General features: G+C 39.6%; 1 protein-coding gene across 1 annotated transcript in view; it reads right to left on the bottom strand.

Moving 5' to 3' along the window:
* Positions 1–27,377, bottom strand: part of CDH8 (cadherin 8) — a 339,116-nt gene that overhangs the window by 31,068 nt on the left and 280,671 nt on the right. The window contains exon 10 of the mRNA XM_037041593.1: positions 26,958–27,075. Within this exon, the coding sequence (XP_036897488.1) occupies positions 26,958–27,075 (118 nt within the window). The remainder of the gene's footprint in view (positions 1–26,957; positions 27,076–27,377) is intronic.

Below are 27,377 nucleotides of genomic sequence, written 5' to 3'. Positions count from 1 at the left end.
ACATTATTGGAATCTTGTTAGCACAGCAACAGTGATCCTCAGAAAGAAGGACAACATTGGAGGACTCATGGTACCTAATACCAAACTATACCATAAGGCTATAGGCATTGAAACAGCATGGTGCTGGTGTAACAACAAACATGGAGATCAATGGAACACAGTAGATAACCCAGAAATAAACCCACACCTTTAGAGTCAATTAATATTTGACAGAGGAAGCAAGCACACACAATGAGCAAAAGATAGTTTCTTCAATAAATGGTGTTGGGAAAATTGGATAGATACGTGCAGAAAAATGAAATGAGACCACCTTCTTATACCAAACATAAGAATAAATTCAAAATAAATCAAAGACTTAAATGTTAAACTTGACACCATTAGAAGAATAGAAGTAAACATAGGCAGCAATATGCTTGTAGCAATATTTTATGATATATCTCTGCCTAGGCAAGGGAAACAAAAGAAAAAAATGAACAAATAGGACTCCATCAAATCAAAAAGGGTTGTTTTGTTTTGTTTTAAAGATTTTTACTTATTTATTTTTAGACAGAGGGGAAGGGAAAGAGAAAGATAGGGAGAGAAACTTCAGTGTACGATTGCCTCTTGCTCACCCCTACCAGAGCCATGGCTCACAACCCAGGCATGTGCCTTGACAGGGAATTGAACCGGGAACACTTTTGTTCACAGGTAGGCACTCAATCCACTGAGCCACACCAGCCAGGGTTCAAATTAAAAACGTTTTTCATGACAAAGGAAGTCATCAGCAAAATACAAAGACAACCTGTATAATGGGAGAACATATTCACTGATACTTCAGATAAGGGATTAATATCCAAAATTTATAAAGTACTTATAAAAACACCAAAAAAACCAAACAACCTAACTAAAAAATGGGCAAAGGACCTGAATGAATACTTCTCCAAAGAGGATTTACACATGGCCAATAGCATATGAAAAGATGTTCAACATCATTAATCATCAGAGAAATGCAAATTAAAACCACAATGAGATATCACCTCACACCCATCAGAGTGGCTGTCATCAACAAATCGATAAACAAGTTCCAGTGAGTATGTGGAGAAAGGGGGACCCTTTGGACTGTTGGTAGGAATGCAGACTGGTGCAGCCACTGTGGAAAGCAGTTTGCAGAGACCTCAAAAAATTAAAAATGGGTCTTTTGACCCAGCTATCCTACTTCTGGGAATATATCCCAAGGAACCTACAAGACTAATTCAAAAGAACATAAGCACCCCTATATTCATTGCAGCATTTTATACCATCCTTAAGATATGGAAGCAGCCCGAGTATCCCATCAGTAAATGAGTGGATAAAACAACTATGGGATAGTTACACAGTGGAATACTACAAGGCTGTGAAAAAGAAGAAAAACTTACTCTTTGGGACAATCTGCATGGATCTGGAGAATAGTATGCAAACTGAAATAAGCCAGTCAGAGAAAGACAAATACCCTATGATTTCACTCATATGTGGAATCTAATGAACAAACTGAACTGACAAGCTGGACAGAGACAGACTCATAGATAAAGAGCAGGATGACAGGGTGACAGGATCACAGCAACAGTGATCCTCACAAAGAAGGAGGCTGGGGGTGGGTGAAGGGATCTAGCAAAAAGGAAAAAGGACTCATAGACATGGACAACAACATGGTGATTGCAGGGAAAGGGGCATAAGGAAACTAAATGGTCATTGGAATAATACAATGAAATTTAAAAAATGTACATGAGTGAATGAATAAAAGAAAAAATGCATGAAAGATGGTTTCTATATAAGTTGATCATAACACTCTTAGAAAACATGTTGAATAAGCTAAAAATACATAACTGAATGCACCTAACAATTCAATCAACATTTCTTGACTGCTTTGACTGCCTTCCTAACTACCTTACCAGGGATTGACAGTCACTGAATATTTTTGCTTTGCGTATGATAACCAAGTTGTGTTCAGGGGAAGTATATTGTTATCTACTTAGAAATTGTTAATATAGAGCAAAATCAGTCATTTTAATCATAGGGTTGCAGATATAGCTTAGAGGTTTGGTGACCATGTAACTTATTGTCCAAATACACTGGAAACAAAAGAGGTGATTATCAACAACTACAGAGCTGCTAGAACAACTGGAATATACCTGGAGCCAACTTGGCAAACTGTGATGAACGTTTAGCCTATCCAGAGGGGAAAGGCACCGGGTTCACGACTGCCACTTTGCTGACATAAATTTCAATTTCCAAAGGCAAATGATGGCCAGTCCTGTAAAGATCCTCCTTATCCGAGATTTCAGCCTAAGTGGGTGAGATTGCCTATGAGCCTTTACATATTTCTCTTAGTCACTCACTCTTGCTATGCATCATTACTAGAGTGTGATGGCTTCCTTCCTACAAATCTATCTCTATAAGTAAATGTCTACTATCTTGCTACTCTTGTACATCTCCCCCTTTGGAGAGAGTTGGAAGAGCATGCACAAAGCTTGTTGAGTGTGCTGGACTTCCTGTGCCTGCCCCACCAAGAGTAAGCATGTGCACGCACCTGGGCATGTTGTGAGTTGTGCCTTGATGTTGCCAGGTAGAAAGAGAAACTACTGTTTTTTTCTTGAGTGAAAGAGAAGAGACCCGGCTCCCCCTATATTTTGACTGTATTTTAAACAGTCATGGGTTAGACAACAATAGCGAAAAGTCCTTGGAAGCCACCCCCCCCATGCAAAAATAATAGAATGAGCAATGAACATCAATTAGTCCTTAGAAAGTTTTATCTGTTTTTCTCTGAAGGAAGATGGTGCCAGATAATGAGTAGGCTGGCTATAGATGTTTTTGTGCAAATATGTTTGCAATAATTCTCTCTCTAAGTATGCCCTTGGATCATTCCCTCGTATACTGAATCTGGAATTAACTATGGGTCTTATTTTGACCAATGGGATGATAGAAAATGTGGCCAAGTATTTGGTGCGTGCCCTCTTTTCTTGTAAACAAGTGTGGACCAGCTTTATGAATGGTGAGACACACATTGTTAAACCAGCCTTATTGTCCGGCTAATATTAAGCTATCATGACAGTGACGAAGCCATGTTAGCCCATCCAGCCCTAGCTGAATCAGCCCAGGCATGAAAAACGACCCAGAAGATATATAGAACCATCTAAATGTTAAAGGTGTATTGTTTCAAGCTGCTGAGTTTGGGGTTAGTTTGTTACATAGAAAAGCCAACTGTTAAAAAAAATTAGTATTTCAAAAGGGCTGGTATAAAAGAAAAATCTAGGACATGTAGCACTGTCCTGGGGACCAGGCCAGTGCAGAGGTTGGGAAAGAGGCCAGGAAACTTTTAGCAAATGCAGGAAAGGCGGCCTTGACAGCACTAGGTTTTCAGTGGAGACTATGAAGGGGGCGAGGAAACCACTACAGCAGACTGGTGGTCACCAGTCACACAGTTATACCCTGAGTTATGTAGTAACAAAACCTATTTAGCGCTATGTAAAGATGTTTTTAAGCCCCTAATTAATGTGCCAACTTCGGTGAGTTATCTTCCAGGCAAAATGGCGAAAGTGTCAACTGGCTGCTTTTAGTGACAGAGGATAAGGCAGAGGAAAAAAGAGATGAATGAAAACACAATGATAACAACAACAACAACAAAAAACATTTATTTTATAAGCACCATTTAATGGAATTTGGGATATAGGGCTTAGAAAATAAAATTGTTTCTCAGTTCCTGTCTCTCAAATAGTGAAAGCATCTCAGAGGGTAAAATGACCTCGAGTAGAAGTCAGCAAACCATGACTCTTGGGCCAAACCCAGCCTGCCACCTATTTTTGTAAACAATTTTATTGCAAATAGCCATGCCCATTGGCTTATGTAGTATTTACTGGTATTGGCTGTTTTCTCACTAGAAAGGCAGCAACAAATAGATGCAATGAAGAGCACACCACCCACAAAACATCTCCTACTCCTCTATGGAAGAAGTTTGCCTACCCTTCTCATGGGGAAAAGTTCAAATAAAGGGTGTGACTGCCCTTTCTTTGGTAACATNTGCCACCTATTTTTGTAAACAATTTTATTGCAAATAGCCATGCCCATTGGCTTATGTAGTATTTACTGGTATTGGCTGTTTTCTCACTAGAAAGGCAGCAACAAATAGATGCAATGAAGAGCACACCACCCACAAAACATCTCCTACTCCTCTATGGAAGAAGTTTGCCTACCCTTCTCATGGGGAAAAGTTCAAATAGAGGGTGTAACTGCCCTTTCTTTGGTAACATCTGAAAGATTTAAGGTGTTATTTCATAGAACAACTTGACTAGAAAAAATCTTTACAGCATTGTCTGAAAGCAGGCTGACACACGGAAAGCAAAAGGAGATATTTCTCAAAGAGAGTAATAGATGGGGTGTTTGGAGACATGGACTGGATCTGAACTGGACTCCCAGGAGACCCTACAAAGTGTTAAAAGGATCATTGGCATGACTAAAATTAACTGAAGCAGTTTTAATTTAAAAAGAAGCCTCAGACAACTGGCAGGTGAGAATACTCAGCTGATGAGGAATATTTCTTGTAAAAAACAAAGGATTTCTCAAGAGACGATCCAAAAACATAGAGGGCAGAGCCAGGAGCAGGGACAAACAATGAACTGGGAGCCACACCCAGAGAGTAGACCTGGCTAATAGACTGGTCCATTACTCCCCACCCTGGAAATAAGAAGATCTGAGTACAGGTAACCAGGTGGATTTTAGAATAGTGATGGACCAGTGACTTCTACATAGCTCACACTTCTCCCCTACTAAAATGGGAATCTCTAGTCTAATTATCCTTTTTGATTTTTACCACATTGCTTACCTGGGTTTAGTCTTCAATTCAGATAGAGACTATGGCCAAGAAGTCAAGGGAAGGCTGAGACTTGGAAGACAGCAATCAAAGAATTAGGAAAAGATCACCAAGAACAAAGATGTGTCATTAGAGACCAAAGAGAAGACCTTCACTCTGTCATGTTGCCAATGACGATGTACAGATAAAAAAAAGTTGGACAGTGAAAAGGCTGGGAGAAAAACAAATTGATTCATTTGAAATATGGTGTTGGACAAGAGCTCTATGGATTCCCTGGACCACAAGAAAGATGAACAAGTGGGTCTTAGAGCAAATTAAATCTGAAACATTGCTGGAAGCAAAAATAGTGAAATTGAAGCTGTCTGACTTCAGTACATCATGAGAAAGCAGGAGTCACTGGAAACTATAGTAATGTTGGGGAAAATTGGAAGCAGCAGGAAAAGAAGACCCAATATAAGACGGATTGACTCCATAAAAGAAGCCATGGGTATGAGTCTGCAAGAGCTGAGCAGGGCTGTTGAGAACAGGACATTGTGGATGTCACTGGTTAATAGGGTCACCAGGAATTGGTGCCAACTCAACAACATGTTAAACATATGCGGACATATAATGTGTCTTCGGTTCATAATCTCCTGATTGAGAGAAGCTGAAGCTGAGAAATCTCATCTGTATTCAGACCTGTTCCAGCACATGATAAGCTAATCCTGCAATTGTAAGAGGTGTGGAGGAAATCCTGGGATGGAGTGAACATATATCAAATGTGAAAAGAGTAGGAAGGATTATGGACAGAAGGTAGACAGCGGTAGGCTACAGATAATACACATTGCTCTTTCTATCAAAGAGTGTAATCTCTTCTCCCATCCCTAACATAGGCTGGCTTCAGGACTTGATTTGCTAGTAAGAATGTGCTGAATGGGACCATGTGTAAGTTCCAAGCCTAAATTCAAATCATAAGGACCTGAGGAATCTGCTCTCAGTTTGGAAAACCACATGGGTTCAGATTAATCTCCTAGAGGAGAAGAAACCACTTAGAGTGAGGTCTCAGCTGCCCCAGCCAAATCTTCACACAGGTGAGTGAACCAAGGTGAGAGTCACTGAGCCCAGCTCATGCCAGAACCAGAAAGCTAAGCACAGCAGCACAAGTTGTTGGCACGCAGAATTGTGACTACACTACAGGGTTGTTGTTTTATGCCATTGCAGGGTCTCATTATTAAGAGGCATTCAACTAGGCAACTCTCAATTATATGCCCCCCACACTAAGTTCTGGAGCAGACTGCCTTGACTTGGATCTTGGATTCACCACTCAGTGCTTAATTGACCTTGGCTGAGGTCGCTTACCTACCTCCACCTCTTTCTCTTCACCTGCAAAATGGAGATACTCCCCACCAAAAAATGCTAGATACTCAGATGTTGTTGCTATTATTATGTTATGTCAAGTTAAAGTGTATTGAGTGTCAGAGTCGGATGCTGAGATCCCAGGGGTAGCCTAGAGATTCTGTGGCATGAGGATGGGTAAAAGGAAATACGATGCAATACAAGGGAATGAAATGAAACCATCTCCATTTTACAAATGTTTCAAAGACGCTTTCTGGTTGCTAGTTCTAGCTGAGTGATAACAGTCGCTATTGTATATGCGGCATCATCTACAGTGCAGGCAGTCTATCAAAAGGTCTATACACATTGTCTGTAATTCTTGCAGTTATAATGCTCGGCAATCAATAAATGGTAGCCATTATTAAATATTACACTCTCTGGTAAATACTTTACATCACTATCCCATTTGATCCTCAAGATCATTTCTGTAGGAGGTGTTATCAGGCCAGCCTCACAAATAAAGCAACAGAAGGACCCAGACCTTAAATAGCGGACCCACAGAGTTGTAAGTGACTGAGCAAGGAGCCCTTTTTGGGTCTATCATCATCTATAACTTATGTGCTTTTTACGGTGCCACTCTGCATCTTGGCGGACGGAAATCCTAGACAGTGAGCGTTCTTTATCAGGTACAAACGCTGACCATAGATTCCCATCTGCTTGGTTTCCAGAAGGGCCTTGGTGCAGCAAAGGGGAAGCTTGAAGAAGCTGTCCACACACCATTGTTCTACGCTGAACAATACTGACTTTCCAGTGTCGCTCCCTGGCATAATTACGGTATCAAGTGAATTTCCCTTGGAGGAAGCTTTTGGTATCATTGGTTTTCAAGGTATTATATCTTGGGATCTATGATATGGGGGGTGGGGCAATGGGAGATGGACAGGGTCTCTGGCTCTGGCCCCCACCTGTATTTCAATCACACTGAAGCTTCCTGTCTCTGCACTCTATATAATTAGTGTACATTGAAAAGTATAGCCTAATAAAAGGATTCCTCTATTTAAAAAAACACCAAGTTGAATACTTTTGCTCTATGCAAATTCCTATAGTGAAGATGAGACCATTGGGGCATGAGAGGAAAAATCATTTTCCAAAGCCCCCATAGAGAAATATATCCTAGAGGTACGATTAGACCTCAGAAACCCGAATCCCGCCCTTTTGTCCCTGTTGGACCGGTAGTGAGGCTGTTAGTAGATTATGCACAGAGATTCTTTTAATTGCTCTGAAGTCCAAAGATTTAGCTGACTATTTAAATAATATATCACCATAGCCTGTCTTTAGCATGGATGAATGGCAGTAACCAGGTCTAGACAAAATAAAATTTAACTTGGGCTACCTTTTGACCAGGTTGTGGCCATATTTGGACCCATTCACTTCAACAATGACCTCTAGCATCAGAGGCAATGCCAAGATATTAGGCAGAACAAGCTTGTGGCCACTGTCCCGTGCACCTGTGGGTATGTAGCAGCATCTCTGTCCTTTACCCACTAGAAGCCAGTCATGTCCCACCCCCTCCCCAGCAGTGACATCTCTGGACATCACTAAATGTCCCCTAGACTGCAAAGCCACCTCAATTGTGAACCACTGGTCAGATCCAGGCACAAAATTATTAACTTGATCATCCATTCTTAAAGATCTCCAAAAGCAAACAAAAAAAAATACTACACTCAGAAAGCAAAAACAGAGTTCGAGTTAAGACTGATGCAGCTTTGAGATTTAGAGTGTTTGGTTTTTAGGTTGTTTTTTTTTTTAACTGATTTATGGTAACTGAGTTGTGCAGGCACTGAAGTGTTTGTGGATGTTTCAAAATGACCTGCTTTTCATGAACATCAAATTTTTGATCTATTTGCAGGGAAAAAAAGGATTGATAGCTGCTATCAAATTTGATAGCAGATCCTGGATATAACAAAAAGTTTTCTTGCTGTAAAATTTTAGCTGCCTGTCACTTACATTATATTATGTCACATCTCACAATGACATATTGCAATGCAATGCGATGTAAGTCACATAATAGACAACTGCAATCCATAACTTTCTGAACAGGGCGCGTCATTCTTTACCGAGCAGCTTCCCAAGGGAAATAAAAGAATCCCACTGCTGAGGTTGTTCACAGCGCTGATGTTGCCGGCCTGTTGGTGACTCATCTTCTCATGTTGTCCATGTTCTTTAGGTTTCCAACCCGCCTTCCTTTTAAAAGTGGCCTTCTTCCATTTCTTCTTAGTGTGATGACACCGTTAATCAAGAGGCTAACCTCTAGTGAGAGGTGGGGACTGACCCAAGCTGACCCATCAGGGGTCTCAAGGCTGGGGCTAGCCAACAGTTTCGTTTGTGTGAATTGGTAAATGGATTCACCTACATAGTCAATAATGTCACAATAACTATGTATGATGCCAGGTGGTACTTGAAATACCGGAGGGGGAGGGGGCGTGCGTTACTTTGTGAAGAATATGACTGTCTAACCACTATGCTCTACACTTGAAATCAATACAAAATAATATTGAACAGAAACAGTAATTGAAAAATAAAATAAAATAGGTGGATGCACCTTTCGGAAGCTATGGCCTCAAGAGGTTCAAGGATGTGGTGATTAGATAATGACTCTGATTATGAGACAAAGGAGACACCCCTGGGGTCATAGGCTCTCAAGGGTGGTTTTCAGTTGCCGCTGGTCCCCGGTCTAGGGACCTTGAACAGGAAACAACTCTCACGGCTCTAGAAGCAGTCTTGAGAAGACTTCACCCCCATAAATACAGAGAGTGGCCAGCTGATCACACGCTCATCTCCTAGGCCAAACATGGACCTTTTAATGAAGAACTGATATGAAACCTGGAGTAAAGAGCTCTCATCCAAACCCTGAGTGGTGAGATCTGCATAGACCTACTCCTGCTGTGAGCTTTTGTTCTTACTCCTACTGTCGGGAGAGAACATACGTGGAAGGCAAAACGGAGAAAAAAAGGGGATGAACAGGGTCCTGCGACATCCCTGGGGCCCTGGGTCTGGTTAGTAGAGAAGCCATTTAAACTCTGTTCTTTTGCTATTTGGGCCCCTTTTCACCTTTTTAGTTCTGGTAGCTAAAGTGGAGTTTTCTTTGCCTTGTAAGCAAATGTTTTAATAAATATATGTAATCTCTCTGTCTATTTTTTTCCTAAGAGAAGAGTAAGCTCATGAGCCTTTTGTGTGCCATCAGATTAAATGCATTCATTCATTCAAGAGTTTTACATTCTTGAAACATAGCCACCGTTTATTGACTTTCCCTTTGAGGCCATGCATTATACTCTGAGTTAATTTGTTTAAGTCCTTGCCATGTTGTAAGTTATGCTTTTTAAGAAAAGACTGAGGCTGAGAGGTGCCAGAGTTATCCAATATCAGCTACCAAGTAGTGGAGCCCGTAGACAAGCCCACAGACAGAGCCCCGTCTGTGGGAAATGGGCTCCCTGCCACGCCTGATTGCCTTTGTCAGTGCTCACTTTCATCATCGTTGCTGCTGAGCATATCTTATGTATCTGAAGCCCAAGGAAGATAACAATTGTGCGGGATCAAGGATAATAGACTCACGGCCATGCACCCCATGCCTCACCCCTTCCCTCCAATCTCCCCCGCATCACAACATTTCCCCCTCTCAGCCCCCCAAGAGAACTCGCTAGTGCATGCCGAATATCTTAGAAACAGAACCACTTAAATGGGAATGGTCTTGCTTCTGTAAACCCCACATCTCATGGGCCTAATGAGTGGGTTTCCAGGAATTGACCAGGAAATGATGGATTCTACATGCTTAAGCTTCCTAATCAGGTTACGGGATTCGTTTCCTGAGTTCCACTGAATCTCCTAGTAGAACCGACAACTGCCTTGGAATCCCACTTTATTGCTTTCATTTTTGCCCTTCTGAGGAGCCATGGGAAGCCCGAGTAGCAAGCACCCTGCCTGGGTGGTACTCCTAAGGAGTGCCACGAGTGAGGGCATCTCTGTCCAAGCGATGAGAGGGTTTTTTTCTTTTTTACATTTTTTGGAATTCCAGCTGCCATATTATCCTCTCTAGTTTGACTCTCCTAATTCCTCTTTGGAATCAGTATGTTGAGATTTACGATACCACATTTTTTCATGTATAATGTGTACTCATTTTGCCCAAATTTTTGAGGGAAAAATAAGAATGCACAGTAGTACATAAAATTTCTTGTACCTGTTTTTTGTGTTTTGTAACTGATACATTTGATTTCTTGTACCATAATATGCTCAAAAATAAATGCTAAAATTTCTTTATAATACAAAAACAAGTATCCAAAATATAAATAAATAATTGAATTAAAATATTAAAATGAAAGATTTTTTTCTGAAAGTTTGGGCCAAAAACGTGGGTGTGTATTTTACATGGCAAAATATGATGAATTTCAGGGGAGATTTTATATAGCTAGCTAAATCTGTGAAATCCATCATTACCTGAGGACCACTACAGGTCAGCTTCCTTCTTTCTTTGCCAACTTTTATTTTGTCCACCTGAATACTAAAAACCTTTGCTATTTTTTCCTATCTTCTACTACTATTTTTATGTAGCCACCCACACTTCTAAGGAGGAAGGACCCTGGTAAGAAAACTCCGTGTTCTATACTTAAAAACAAGACCCAGCTTATATCCCCAAAATGTGTTTCCAGGAGAACATTGTACAGCCAATATCTGGCTTTTAAATTGTCCCTTTGCAAATCCGATGGGGACACCGGCCTGCAGTGTCCGCGTCATTATGGACGGAATGAGACATTCACATGCACTACCGAGTCTGGTGGAAGGAAAGGGACAGCATGGCTTTTCTCTCTAGGGGAGCAAAAGCCTTCCTCCTTGCTGTGACCGGCCTTTATTGGGTTTCTCGGCACATTACATGATGGTCCTCATTTACTATGCACAGGTTGCTTTAGGTGGTTACCTTTTGCAGAAAACAAAGGAGCCAATGCTGCTAATCACATCACAGAAAAGGGATATTTGCAAAGGAAAAGGGAATAGTGGTCTGACCAGTTACACTCATCCTTGGAAGATTCAGCATGGATTTTAGAAAGTTACTTTGTAGTCAATGTTTGCCACAAATCCGGGTGAGGGAGTTTTTAGCAAAAAGCAAGACTCAAAGTGGCCTAGGTACATAGCAGGCCTGATCCCCCACGGAAGAACCTATTCATGGGTGTGGGTCCTGTGCATCTCCTCATGGGAGCCGGGCCCATACCGTGCAGAATGGTCTCCCACACAATTCTAACATCAGCAACTGTGCTTTTGAGAAAAACGAGTATGTAATTCTTTGTTAATGGTACTTTTCTATTTGGAAGAGGGTGTGCTAGGGGTTAAGCGAGTCAGTGTATAATAAAAACCATGACTGCCTTTGGAAATGTGCTTCTTTCCAGTGTTTACAGCTGATCCATGACTCAAATCGCAGTGGGGCGTCCCACCTGGATGACAGAAACATTGCACCCAGCACTACTGTCGTGCTTAGGTTCTAGTTCTTTCCTTCTCATTCTGTTCATAAACCAAAGTATTCTCCTTACGGTTTATTCATCAGAATACTGTATTTCACTGGTTCTTAGGTATCTTTTTCTTTTGTCACATTTTCATGTCTCTAAACTTAGTGTATGTCTTACAGTTGATGGCATATAGTATTTAATGGTCAGCTCCTTCATGAACCATTTCTTTTAGTCGGACATAAATTAATGGCAAAATTCAGCTGTATTTTACATTTGATGAAATTACAGTTTTAGGGCACGGGATTAGGTTTGGATTGAAAGAGGCAGAGGCAATGCGGTGGTATGCTGTAGTGTCGGCCGCAGGATTGCCCTGCAGGCACAGACGGTTCACCGGATTGCACTGATGTGTAGGTCCCATGCCCCAGGTTGCGTTCCTGTTTTGAACCATGATAACCCCAGAACTATCCATGGAGAGAATACTGATGGAGCCAAGCAGTTCCATGTCCTGAATTTTAGATCATTTACGTGTCACATCATTTTACTCAAATGTATGTAAAAACTGTTTATGTAGAATCACAGTGCTGCAAAAAGTCTCATTTCCAGACAATGGCAAACATGTCTAAGTGCTTTTTCTTTTCATTTAATGTGTTTTAGACAGTTTGTATTTTAACAGGCTAAGTGATGTATTTGTATTCTCTTTTCCAATGTAGTGCATCTATGTTTGCGTGATTAAACATGATCATCAAAATAGGATAACAAGAAACAAATAAAATATGAATAATCAAGATGAAATGGTGGTTTTGTCTTGTAATTTTTCATTATTATTAATTAGATACCTTCTGTTGAACTGGTTTCTATGAGTTTCTATGCTTTAGAAGATATGAAAACAGCAAAAGGAACACTCATACGGGAATGTATACTCAATTTTGATGATGAATGTCACATTGTTTCTTTACCAAAGGACCACGACAGACATTCCCACCAACCTAATGGAAAGTAGATTTTCTGTTTCTGATAGATTATCTTTGGCTCATCATATCGGTGTTGCCGTCTCTATTATTTTTTTAATCTAGATATTTCAGCTTTTCAATTAATTGACATATCTTCAGACAGGGGCAATAAGTTGACTGTCAGTTTTCTGGTTTTGGCTTTCATTTTTCTATATTTTCTGTATCCTTATTAACATTTTATGTATCTTCATTAAAGGTAGTGTGGAAAGTTGTGTGAGGCTGAATCAGAGCTATTAGCCCAACACAAGAGTTACTGTTGTTTTCCCAAACATAGGAAACTAATGCTTTTTATGTTTCTTAATTTACCCAGCATAATTGCAATGAATTGCAAAGACTGTTGTATCAGACACATACAATCTAAAATCATGCTTTACACATAGTAGATGGTAAGTAGTAGGTATAATAAATACTGTGTGTTCTAAGACAATAATACCTGTAATAGATTGTTTGTATGTATTTATTCTTTGATGTTTCTAGTTTTCACTCAACTAATTCTGTGATGGACTTCTTCAATACTGAGCTGATGCTTTCTACCTTCTACGGTTTGTAAAAAAAAAAGAAGCACAGGTATTTGCAAACTGTAAGTAAGATAGCAATAGTTTTACTGAGTAAATGTTCCAGGAGAAAAGTGCAAGCCTTGAAGGGCAGACGTGCCACGGGTGAGAATGCAGCATTAGCATGCTGGGCAGTGCATCTCGTGCTGGGGTCATCTATTGCCATATCTGAGCTTTGACTTCCCCATCTCGAAAATGACAATAGTACTCACCTTGAACATTCCTATGTAGTGATAGATGGATAGATAGATATAATGCAAATTATTTGAAATAATAGGTGGTCAATAGACCTTAGCTATTGTTTTCATTTCTTGCAATTTGACAAATAGATCTTTTATGGTAACAGAGTGCAGATTTGTATTAAAAGAACCACTGGACTTCTAATCGAAATTCTAAAAATAAACATAAGCATGCTTTCTAATCTTTATGACCACTTTGTTCTTTCATAAGCAGTTATGGTATGAGATGTGAGATTATTCTTTGAAATATGTTCTTGTGAAATAAAATATCCATTTATTTTAGAAAGGCAGTTCAGTTATAACAACAGTAAAATAAGGGCATAAGTTTTCTAGTTATTTCTCCCTTACCCAATCACATTTTAACTTTATAATTACCTGCATATGTTTTAGTGTTCTGTTTTACTCGAGGGAAAGATAAATGCATTTTAGATAATTGTCTCTTAACCATTCTAAAACTTTCTTTATTGAACTCTAGACTACCAACATTTATAACAAAGGTAAGTTTCATGTGAACTCAACACATGTTTTAGAACATGACCAACATTATTTTTTTATTTTTAAGATATAAAAAAGGCACTGATAAATTTATGCACCTATATGAATAAATGTTTATATGTGCATGAATAAATATGCTATTTATATGTATAGAGGAATAAATGTACATATATGTATACATATACACACATATAGTATCTATATATACACACACATATTAGTGTATATATAGTGTTTCTATCAATTTACCTCCTAACCCCATTAGTAATTTTTGTATGTGTGTGTCTGTGTGTACAAATCTAAATGTGTAGGACCCACTTGTTATCCTAAGAAAAACATCAGGAATAGATATAGGTATATTCAAAATACTAAGAACTACCTCATTAATTTTCTTTTGGGAATCATGTCAAGGCTTATGATCACAGAGTTTATGAATCTCCACAAAGTGGAGATTTCACTTGCCTCTGAAAAACACTCTTGGCTATTCCCTATTTCACTTTTAACTATTTGTGTATCTGACCATTTTGTATTAACTGTGATGGGCAACTCTACACATAACTATGTGTCTCGTTTCTGCGAAAGGGTATTGAAGCTGCACTTTGAGAGATCTTTCTGATAAATCAAAACTCAACCCAATAACTAAATATCTTCCTAAAACTCTTATATGCCCTTGTCTCTTAGCCTGAGAAGGTAAGCAAGGCTTGCAAATTCTGAGCTATTAGAACCATGTGTCATATGTCAATATTGAGTTCTTTTGGTGCACGAGAATAATTTGTTCCTTCAATATGTCCTGAATTCTGCACAAATATACTAAGAAAGAGGACCTATACTATTGTACAAGTATATGTCTTAATTATCTGAGATTTGGTCTGGTAATTCACTTTTGTATGCATCATTTCTTTTGAAGGTTGATAAAGAAGACAAAGTACATAGCATATCATGTGAGTTCTGGGTGTTGCTTTTGGCATTTATTCTATACTCTTCAGTTTGTTCATCACAGCGATTTTGTTTTAACACTGTCAAACACTGTCTGCTACGGACAGTTAAAAGCCTTGGTCAGAGTCGCATCTTTATTACTCAGTAGATGTGGGACTTGCCTGATTTTAAAGTTTGTGATTCTTCTTCTAACACCACACGTTTGCAAACTCAGTATATTAGAATAGATGGCTCCTTATAGTCCCAGCACAAACCCATTTATTTTGTACAAAAGGAGTCTGAAGTCCAGGGGGAAGTAAATCGCCATGTAACCTTGACGGAATTAGCAGTGACTGGCCAAGTGAAAGCATGAAACGCAGGGAAGGATGATTACGCTCAGCATACCACATACAGCCTCACCCTTTTTTTCAAACTGTCCTACGACACACAGCCTTCAAAAGGCTGAGAACAGTGTACTCAGGTAATAAAGAAAGAAAATTCTAGTAGGCAATCTACTAGGATGAAAGCAAGGCAATAAGTAACCCAGAAAGGTCCAAGGACAGAAATTACTATCTTCGCCTACAAAATGCACCAGCACATTCATTCCGGTGGCACCTTAGAGAATGGAGAGAATAGAGAATCGTGAGAAAATGAACCCGATGTCATGTCCTGAAATCAGCATCTTCTAGTTGCCTGGGACCCTCAGTAAACATTAGACAATGAAGGTTAGCGAAAACCTGCTCACGGACAGGTATTTGAACCGCCTATACACAGGAAATGGAAAAGGCATGAACTGCCTATAACGAGACTTGAATCAAAACTATAATAGATTCTAATAAATCGGCAAAAAAAGATCACCAGCCCTGGCTGATGGGCAGTGCTAAATCACAAAGTACACTAATATCTATGGATCTCTGTGAATTTGGAGAAAGCTCACGAACATGCTGTGACTGCATCCAGAAACACATGGAATTGTATAGTTCAACACAGTTCCTTGAACTCAGGTATATAATGAGGACAGCAATCTGGAACTCACCTGAGGAATTAGCTGTCTATGACCACAGATGTGTATTACCACCCTGACCAGCCAAACGCTTTGTCAAAATGAGACATAGGACATCTATGCAAACCTAACTCCTCTTCTTGTAAGACCTCCACCTTGGGTAAGGTCTAAGAGGAAACTTTGTTTATGGCAGCATAGAAGCTGGAGTATGTAATCATTCCAAAATCACAGCACTTTGCAGGATAGCCTGTGAAATTCTCCACTATATGACAAAAATCCATTTTCAATTATAGCACTCTTCTCTGAAAATTTAAATTAGAATAAGACTGAGTCCTAGGAGAACACATAGACTGTACACTGTACACTGTAAAATGGTGTGTATTTTATTCGCTGCTTTATTCCCAATTCCCACAGTAGCTCTTGGCTTCATGGTAAATACTAAAAAAAAAAAAAAAAATAGGTGTCGAATGAGTGCGTAAAGATGTGACCTGTTATTAATAATCCTGAGGACAGTGGAGGAACCATTCCTTGACGCACGTGCCTACTTTAGCCATTAGGACATTGTCCTAGAGAGCAAAGCAAAAATAATAAATCTCACAGTAACTTTTAATCAGTCTCCTGCTCTGCCCACAGATGAGGGGAACCTGACTTGTTTTGAATGATTGGAAATTAGCTAGATAGACAAGGGAGGTAGCAGAGGACATATATTCCAGACAAAGGAAAAGGAAGGCGGGTTTTAAAAGCATCATTGGGTTCGCACGTTGAAGCCAAAGGTTGCATAAGGGGTCTATTAGGTGACTAGGCATAAGGTCGAAAGTGGTGGAAAATGAACTTGGAGAGGTAGACATGCACCATCATTGCAATTTTCAAAGCACACTGTCAGTGTTTTATTTATTTAGTTGTTAATTTCTTTGAGCTCCGGCAGGGTGGCTCGGTTGGTTGGAGTATTGCCCCATGTGCCAAAAGGCTGTGCGTTAGATCCCCATCAGGGCACACACTTAAGGTGCAGATTTGATTTCTGGTGGGGCGCACATGGGAAGCAACTAAGCACTGTTTCTCTCTCTCAAATCCATAAACGTATCCTTGAGTGAGGATTAAAAAATAAAACATTAAAACAAGCTTGAAATGCTGTATTTAGCATTGATGAACGTCCTAACCTGGCTATGTACTAAGGGCTCCTAGTTTCTCCCACTTTATCAACTCTCAGATATCCCATTTACCAGTATCCTGGGAGCTGTATGCAATCGGATCTAGATATAAAAAACAACCTAGTCCTATGGAAATCTACAATTTTTAAGTATTCTTTATTTTTGTTCTTTGGTCAGATTACACTAATGAGAGTTATATTCGAAGAACAACTTAAGTTCCACAAACAATTTTCTTTCCCATTTCTCCTTCCGCTTCACTTTAATCATGGCCAGTGTTTAGAGACACATTCCATCATTAGCTCCTCAGGGAAGCACATTAATAGTTACCATCCAAATGCTTTCTTTCAGGTTCCTTATTATTGTGTTGTTGCTCTGGCTGAACGGGAGGCATTCAGAAGTTTCACAAAGTTGCAGCAGAAGGAGAAGAGAAATCAGAAACGAAGGCTGATTGAGTACCTCCCACTGACCAGAAACTGAACTTGGTGCATTTTTATTTTTACGTAAATTCATATTTTCTTAGTCAAAACAACACGGGGTACATGTTATTTCAGTTTTACAGATAAAGAGTCAAGTTTACCCCGATGCTTGTGCAAGTTCTCCCGGTTCATAACCCGAAGGGCTGGGATTCCGGCCTGAACACCCTGACCTGTGCAGTGTGCACAGCCCTGCAGTCCGAGGGGCCTCTTCTCTCTTGTCTATTCTTATTCATCTCAAGTCAGCTTTTTAAATGTTCATCTATGTGAGCGTCCCCTTTATATTTGCGAATTATTCCTCCGCCTTCCCTATCATCTTTGATAAAGTGAGGGGTCAAAAGCACGTGGTGTGTGTCCCTCCGGTCACATCCCTAGACAGAATGTCTTGTAGGCCTGATGCTGTGTCAGTAAAGTGCTCAGATGAATTCCCAACGCCAGCCTCTGTGCTGAAAGGAACTGCAATGATTGTCAACGATGTCTAATACTATTTTTTTTGTTTTTTGTTTTTTTACAATAGAAGGATTTGCATAGCAGGACAGCACATTTTGTTTTCTCATTCAATTTTAACCTTTGTTTGTGCCTACCAAAGGACAGTCTTGTTTATTCAGTGCTCACAAAATCCCAAGGCCTGTTTTCATGCTTGTAAGTAGATGATAAATCAGTAAATAATACTATTTAAATGACACAAGCAACAAGATGGTCCAAACAAAATTTGATAAATTAAAAATTTTTTTCTCTGAATAATTTTTTACACTCCTCCTGATCCTTAACTGATCCCTTTATTTTTGTTTTGAAGCAGAAGTCTGAGAAAGCAAGATTCTTAAAGAAAGGGCTCTATGCCTCCAGGTATCTTTAAGACACCTAAGATAGCCAGCTGCAAGATAATTAAGCCTGTGCCAATTTATCTCTTGGTTTTCCTCTTCCCAAAATCTTCAGAATGAGGATGCTCCGTGAGGAGCAGAAATGATTGCTAGCCAATGGACAGAGACATCCCTCATCAATTCATTATTTTGAACAGTGGATGGACAACTAGACATATAAGTCTATATGCACCATGCATCTAAATTATATCCCTGGGAGTTAGTAATCAGAGAACTAAACTGCTCTCAACACACCCTGAAAAATAGACACTAAGGTCAGTCTATGTCTGGCCAGAGCAATAATTTTAGGATTTTCAATATTTGCAAAGGAAATTCTTTGGAATTTCAAGAGGAAGGTACTCTTGCACTAACATTTTAAGAAGAACAAGAAAGATGTGGACCGTATACAAAATAACAAGACCTTTATAAAAATACTGACAGCAAAGAAAACCTAGTTTTCAGGACCAAACTGAATAGTCATAGGTGACTTGGAAAGTAGAAGTACAGCTCTGTTATCTCTTCTTCTGGCCTACACATTGTCCTTAGTTACAGTTTAGATGACAAAAAGAAACATAAGTGACTTTTTGTCAACGGCACACTGCTGGAAGCATAAGCAGTAAATTATGAACAACTGAGGCAGAACATTTTTTGGATCATGTATGCATAATGCAATTCTGCATATTGGGGATCCCAATTGGACCTCCTGTTTCAGGCAAATTGAGCTCTGCCTTTTACAATGCAACCTTGAGACTAAGTGCCCTGCTTCATACGGATAAGAGTTGAACTTTCAATGAGATGGACCTCTAAGTCAATGTTTAGTGCTGTGTGTGCTATTGTGGAAAGGCCCATTATGTGAGCAGAGTAGACAGGATCAGCAAACAGGTATTTATTATCACCCTTAGAAAAGCACAGTTTTCATGTGTTGCTTAGGTGTGGTTGCCTGGGAAACCCAATAATAGTGAATCTGGTTAGCTGAGGGGTGGAGGCTTTTGTAAAGGCCACTTGAGGAAAGACATGCTATTTCAGAAAGTCCTCTGTTAGCTTCAAAGCAGCTTGGAGTAATCAAAGAACTTAGGGAGGTCAGAGGTGGCCCGAGAGAGGACAATTAGCTTACAAGGTGGCCCTTTCTGCTATGTGGGTCGTCAGGAAGGCTGATCAGATTCAGCTCAGCCGAGATGGGGCACAGCTGGCTTAAGAGAGATGTGAGGAAGACTGTCTGTCTCAACCTCTACACCCTGAGTACAGGAGAGGAACGCAGGAGGACTCAGCCTGAGAGAGATGGAGGGCAGAAGGTCGACTCCAGCAGGACTGGGACCAGGGAAATCCATTTTCATTTTCAGGCAGCAAAGTTTCATTTTGTGACAAGAGAACTCGGATACGTTGACATTATTCAAAAGAGGAAAGGACAACTGTTTAATCTTTCAGCTTATGCAAAATGATCCCCACAAGAGGATGTGTGTCAGAAGATCGGGGGTGATTTAAAACAACCTGATATGCTAGAATGGAAAGCAATCTTAACCAGTTGGAAGTTGGGGTTTAGCCACTGTGTCCAGAAATCTGGGTTTCATTCTGGCAAATGAGGAAAAGAGAAAAGAAAAAAGCCTTCATATTCGAAATCAGATCCAGAAATCCTATGGTTATTTTTGTGGCTGGCAAATATTTTCATTATTTCCCCACCCTCTCCTACTCCTACTCCTTCTTTGGTTCCTTTTATCCTTTTATTATAAAACCCTTTGGACTACAACACACTGCTAAGCAGATTTCTTGCAATACATCCCAGTGAGGATCAGGGTTTTCTCAATTGCCAAAGAGCCCATTTTCAGGAACACTCTACAACCTTCAAAAATCAGTGGGTTGATTAAAGCTGCAAAGATACCATGTTGAGAACGATAAGCTGGAGGATGTAGAATATAGAATGCGAATCTAGGAATTAGTGGCCTCGTGTAACGAGGATTGTGCCCCATTCACTGATGAGTGTTTTTCTAGGTGCTGCACATTGTGCCAAGAACTGTCTAAGCTCTTGGTTATGCACATCCATTGCAGCACACCTAGGGGGCAGATGGGTATTATTATCCTGCCACTGCAGATGAAGAAACTGAGGCTTAAAATACAATAACTTGCCTGTGGTTAGTGTTCGTGCAAGGAATGCATAAAACACATAGTGTTTGAAATTGGACAATCAGTTGAAATGGAAACCTCCAAAACAAAACATGAATTATATCCTAAACAGGTAACCATGTTATGGACATCGAGATAGCCCAAAGTGCATCTCTTCCAAAGCTTTAGTCGATATCTATATTATCCAAATCAATTACCATGATTATGCCTTTAGGGTGTGATTCTTATCAATAGAATTTTGGTCAGAAAGAAGATCTCAAGAAAAGAAAATATATTATTGTCATCAGGTACTCTGGTTGCCCTGCTGTCTTTTCTGAAACCTAACCAAGCTGTAATCAAGGTCAAGTTTACTATCTACCTTTTTTTTTTTTTACTTTTGGTTCCCACGGGCCCTCCTTAGAGAGCAGAGTTTTATATTTTACAGTATCTGTACACTTCATTCAAATACAGTCATACCCAAGCACTCATTGCATTTTGATGAGGAAAAAAAATGTCCTTGCTTGGGACTCCCAGCACTTGTTAGAACTTGTATGAATCATGATGCTGCTGACCAGATAGAACTTCTTATGGGAAAAGTTGTTTGGTACTCATTGGTTTTGGCACTCATCACAAGTTCCCGAACAGACTAATGAGGAGTACCAGGGCACTTCAGTACAAAACCCGAAGATTCCCATCTCACCAGACTGCTTTCTGGCAATTCCAGTCAAATCATTTACCTACAAAGTGCAGGTTGGATAAGGTCAGATTTTTGCAGCTCTAAAATTTTTGGCAAGATGTTTCTGTACTTGTAAAAGGTCCATTTATCTTCCCTGTCTTGTTATATTTAATTGTTGAGAATCTTCCACTTTTACAGTTGGGACAAACCAATACTGGGGGTGGGTGGGGTAGGGGGCAACAGAGGAAAAATTGGGACAATGGTAAGTGAGCAACAATTTAAAAAATAGCAAAGAAAAGCAATACTGATAAGCATTCTGCAAAACTCCTTTAGTTTCTAAATTCACCCAACAGACAAATGGAAAAAACATTGTGTGGGCCATATAATTAAGACAATTCAAGGTATTATGATTGTTTGGTATGTACCTGTGATATAAATGACTCATCACATTTCTGACCTTGGCTTTCATCTTTAATCATATTAAAGGTTTTCTTTTTATTTTAGCAGAAATATGATTCTCATATATTCAGACAAGAGTTACATGTGAAGTTACCCAACTGTGTAGGAGACAAGAGACAACTAATTTCTATCTCATTTTGTCTCTGATTTTGAATTAGCTGCCTGAAAACTGCAGTAGAACCAATCTATATGAGAGAAGAAGATCACAGTAACTTCAAGCTGAGAGACGCAGCTGCAAGATTCTTAGAAAACATCAAATACTGAAACCACTTACTTTAGAGATCTAATTTAAAAGGGGGATCATCCACCCACCCATTACAAATTTGAATGCTTTAGCTATCTCAAAATCTTAACCTTCATCTGGTCTGAAGGGTCTTGTAAATTACAATGCTCTCAGGGGAGAAACATCAGGTACTGACCATTTTAAAGTCCATTGTAAAAAAAATTCTAGCCATATTATACCATTTGATTCCTTCCATGTTTTCAACATAAAATACACCAGTTTTAAAATAAATAATATCTATTATATTGACTTTTGGTTTTGCATGTGTCTGTTGTCTCATCATATTAACAACAAGGAATGAATAACAGTCTCACGAGACATCTATTTCTGTACTGATCCCCAGCATTTTAAATATGACACTTTCTTTTCGTGACTTTGTTTTTACATGTTAAGAAGAGAGAAATTGCTTTTTATATTTCACAGAAACTGTCCAGATAACAAAAAGCAGTGGTCTATGGAGCAAAAGTCATAAATTTCTAGTACAAGGAAATGGGAGACAGAGTATGAACTTGACATATCTATTCCAAAGACCAGTGGGTTCATAGCTTATTCTATGGAAATATTGAATATTTGGGTCCTAAACTCATAATCACAGTGAACATAGGTCCTACTGTGAACATAAGATAGTCCTAGTATATGGTTTTTACAGGCATAAATATAAATATGAATAGAGACCCCTTTACTTTCAAAAATGTCCCAGTTGAAGTAATAAATTACACTGATATTCTTTGAAAAACAATTATACACACAACTTACAATGAATGATTGTGACACAAATATTGCTTCCTGTCCTGAGGAATTTCACAGGCCCTGACATCCTTTTTTCTCAATTATTTCACACAGATCTGTGTGGTAAGTCAAATCTGTAGCCTCCATTTTCTAGTTCCAAAATAAAACAGATAACCCACATGCCTTTAAATATTCTATTACCAGGCTTATTTAAATATACAACAGAGCTAAAACATGGTTACCTAAGTGCATAATTTTTTTTTACTTTCTACTAGTTCCAAAATTTAGAGAAAACATATGTCACACATTCACTATGGGACTCAAATGTCCTCTTTAAAAGGGTTTCGTGAATAATAAACATATCACCAAACCAGACTTTCACTGACACCCAATCACAACTTCTCACCCATTCAAGTATGTTTATGTAGTGCCTTCAATGGGCCATATCTTGAAACTGCAGAACGCACAGAAAACTCCAAAAGCTCAGAACCTTTGGGATGAAAAACCATTTCTTCACAGAGAATTTTAAAATGTAGGGCATTTTATATGCAAAGACAATGGCCAACACCTAGTAGCTCACAATCAAAGTAAGCACGGAGTGCACGTGTGTGGACTGTCAGGTCCGTTCGGAATTTCTGAGGGGACTTTCATCTTAGCCATACTTATGTGACTTCCAGAAAAAAGAAATCTTGGTAACGGAAAACAGTGTTAACGGAAAAACAAAGGCAGTGTACCTGGATTAGAGTTGCTAATTAAGGGAGAAACAAAATGACTATTCCATTACTGAGGAGAAAGAACAGGATTTTGTCTCTTTGGAGTTTATAAGAGTGGAAGTCAGATGAATGAGGAATATCTCCATGACAACTTTCTCATTTCCTTTTCTGTAATGTATCCACATTTATCAAAGCATCCCCCCCAAACTAAGTAGCATTATAATAAAAGGTAAGGCCATAATATATTTAATAAGAGCAGCAAAATGTTATTTTTATCTCACAACAGAAGTTGTATCAAAATTTGCTACTTCCTTGAAAGAGAATGTAATACACAACCCAGGTCAGGACTTCTAGTGAGACAGCAGCGCAGGTCAACAAGCTCACCTCCTTGCACAACCACGTCAAAGTGACTACTAACAACGGAACCATCGTCTATCAGAACTGTGAGAAACTGAGTTGAATGGAAGTCGGACAACTATGGAATTAAAGAAACCACACCCATCCAGACTGGTAGGATGGGTGGAGACACAGACTGGGCTGGTGTCACATCCACGTGTGGTGGATAAAAATCAGGAGGGGTGTCATGGGAATGAGGAGTCTCAGACCCACACAACCCTCTCCACCCCCCCACCGCCCAGGGTTCCAGTGGCAGAAAGATAGGTCCATCTAACTTCTGGTTGCAAAAACCAGCAGGGATTAAGTCAGTGGAAGAAACTTCTGGAGTTCCAAGCAGTTCCCCTTCAAGAACCCACACATGGACTTCCTCAGACTCATTCCCTGTGACCTCCAGGAGCAGGGTAGCAACTTGAAAGGCACCAGTGGCCAACAAGGAGGAACTGAAGTGTCTGGCATGAGGGTGAGAGCTGGATGACAGCTTTTTCCCAGACAGAAAGGCAGGCAGAGGCCATTGTCCCTTTTCTGAGACCTCCCCCAACAGAGCCACAGAGCCAGCAGGTGGGTGCCATACCTGAGACTCTATCAAGCTGTCTAACACTGTTTGCCCCACCTTGGAGATCCCCAGACTCCATCCCACCCAACTTATGGGCCCGCTCAAACTGTTAAGCATAACTTTTCCATTTAAATGGTTGGTCTTGGCTCATGCTTCACAACTTCCTAAATTCTCTCAAACAAGCAACAGCTGGCCTCAGTGAGCCCCCTGCCTCTATACCTCTTGCTAATCGGTCCCCAACCCAGCACTCGCAGCAGTCGGCCTAGATTCACAGCTGGGCTTCACCCGGGAATCTCCAAGCCAAGCACAAGCAACAGCTATTTCAAATTGCTTTATAGCTCATGCAGGGTGGCCCCAGGCAAAACACAGGAGGGGGTTCACCTTCATCTGCACCACCCAGGAAACCTCAGAGCCTGTGCATCCAGTGGACAGCAACAGACAAACTGGAGCACCACCACAGCTGATCCTCCACGGAAGGCAGAGGGTGTTGGTTAGTAGTCACAGCCAGTCCTTGCAGCTGACTGGCCTGGGTAAATCCCTCCCATTGACCTGCCAACAGTGATCATAAGGGTGCCAGAAGAAGATGAGAAAGAACAAGAAATTGGAAATCTATTTGAAAAAAATAATGACAGAAAACTTCCTTAATTTGATGAAGGAAATAGACACACAAGTCCAGGAAGCACAGAGTCCCAAACAAGATATATGCAAAAAGGCCCACTCCAAGACACAGCATAATTAAAATACCAAAGGTTAAAGATAAAGGGAGAATCTTAAAAGCAGCAAGATAGAAGCAGTTAGTTACCTACAGGGGAGTTCCCATAAGACTGTCGGCTGATTTCTCAAAAGAAACTTTGCAAGCTAGAGGGGATTGGCAAGAAATATTCAAAGTCATGAAAAGCAGGGACCTTCGGTCAAGATTGCTCTACCCAGCAAAGCTATCATTTAGTGTAGAAGAGCAGATACAGAGCTTCCCAGGAAAGAAAAGGCTGGAGTTCAGCATTACCAAGCCATTATCATATGAAATGTTATAAGGATTTATTTAAGGAAAAGAAGATAAAAACTGTGAGTAATAAAATGGCAATAAATAACATATCTATCAACAATTGAATGTAAAAAATATACTAAGCAAACAAGAAGAACGGAGACAGAATAACGGATAAAGAGAGTGTTTTGATGGTTGCCTGATGTTAGGGAGTGTTGGAGAATGGGTAAAGAGGTGAGGGGATAAATAAGTACAAATAGGGCCCTGGCTGGTGTAGCTCAGTGGATTGAGCACGGGCCTGCAAACTAAAGGACTGTGGTTCGATTCCCAGTCAGGGCACATGCCTGGGTTGCAGACCAGTTCCCAGCAGGGAATATGAGAGGCAACCCTACATTGATATTTCTTTCCCTCTCTCCTTCCCTTCCCCCTCTAAAGATAAATAAATAAAATCTTTTTAAGAATAAGTACAAATAGGTAGTTACAGAATAGCCATGGGGATGTAAAGTACAGTACAGAAAATGGAGTAGCCAAAGAACTTACATGCATGACCCATGGATGTGAGCAATGGTATAGGGATTGCCTGAGGGAGTAGGGAGTGCTGGGTGGAAGGGAGCAAAGGGAGAAAAATTGGGACCAGTGAAGTAGCATAATCAATAAAATATAGTTAAAATAAAAAATAAATAATCTAAACAAATTCCATGAACTGATTTTTATTCTTTTACTTGAGCACAGCTTTTATACAGACCATTCCTAAAGCTAAACAAATGCCTACAGTAAAGCCAGAAGAAAGCCTGAGACAATACATCTGTTTTGCTAATCATTCTAACACAGCTAAAACTAAGAGCTAAACACATCTGAGCCAGAATAAACAGTTAATACTCCTTGTTAAATAGAAAGCAGCTTAGTAAACAAAGATGTACGGATAAAATAAAGTTTGTTTCCGGTACCCACCTGGCACCATACATAGTTAATACACCATTATTGACTATATTCCCTATATTGTATCTTATATCCCCATGACTATTTTTTAACTACCAATCTGTACTTTGCAATCCTTTTTCTCCCAGTTCCCCAACCCCCTTCCCTTCAGAGACTTTTTATAATAATATATGACCTCTATGTGTAATAGAAAATAGTTAAGGGAAACAATCCAAGCTTGTTTCTTAAGAACTAATGATACACATTAAATATTCTCCATGAGTGAAATGCTTAATAAAATCAGTTCATATGCGTTCCAAAATAAGGAATGTCCTTTGAAAATGATTTTCTGACCTACCTGCTATTGTAAACGCTGGTACAGGTTTAAAACACATATTTCTAATATGTACCCACACACCAAGCACAATTAGATTAGGCTTTCCCTAAAGACTTCATAAACATGCAATTAAATCGTAACAAATGCAAAGTATAAGCCAGACAGATCCTTCCCTAACAGATATCTCAAAAATTCTTGGAACTTTCAAAAGGGTTAGACCTTACAGTCCACTTTATTTTTTTTTTTTAAATAAAATGATTGAAGTATGTATGCCTTGGCATAAAATTAGCATTTGAATTAACAATTTTCTTGTCTATTATTTCAATATTGAAATAAGGAAAGTGGTGCTGTTACTATGCCATTAAGCAAATAATCTGGATGTCAACTGCTCATGAATGAAATTACGTTATTGATATTTTCAGTGAAATTGTCAACTCACATTTTAATTTCCAATTTATAATCTACCCTGTTTCACAGTGCTAATATATTTACCTTCGTTTTTCTTGATGGTAAAATTCGGATTGTTGGCCATTTCTGGAAGAAGGCTGTATAGGAAATAATGTCCATTTTTGGGCTCGTCCTTGTCCATGGCACTCACTGTTTGAATGACCTGAAACATAAAACTTGGCATCAGCATCTCTGATGACATCCATGGTTTGAACTGCCTTTAAAAGTCGAGCGACATCCCTTTTGGTCCCAGGAATCTTTCTCAGTTTTCTAAATTGTCATGGATGGTTGGTACCAAGAATAGAGAGAAACATGCGTCACTTTCAAACCTCTGTTTTAATTAATTGGTGAAAATTAAGGTCATTGTCTTTGTGTCCATTTGGTGTTGGGGGCTCGCCATAGCATATTAAAAAGTATTTGAAAATTCCTACTGGACAATTATTTGTTTCTTTCCAATTTGAGTAT

This window comes from Sturnira hondurensis, unplaced genomic scaffold, assembly GCF_014824575.4.
Source record: "Sturnira hondurensis isolate 20B ecotype Veracruz unplaced genomic scaffold, ASM1482457v3 Scaffold0003090, whole genome shotgun sequence".
Classification (NCBI taxonomy): domain Eukaryota; kingdom Metazoa; phylum Chordata; class Mammalia; order Chiroptera; family Phyllostomidae; genus Sturnira; species Sturnira hondurensis.
The sequence above is the reverse complement of the archived record's forward strand: the minus strand, read 5'-3'. Positions and strand labels throughout refer to the sequence as shown.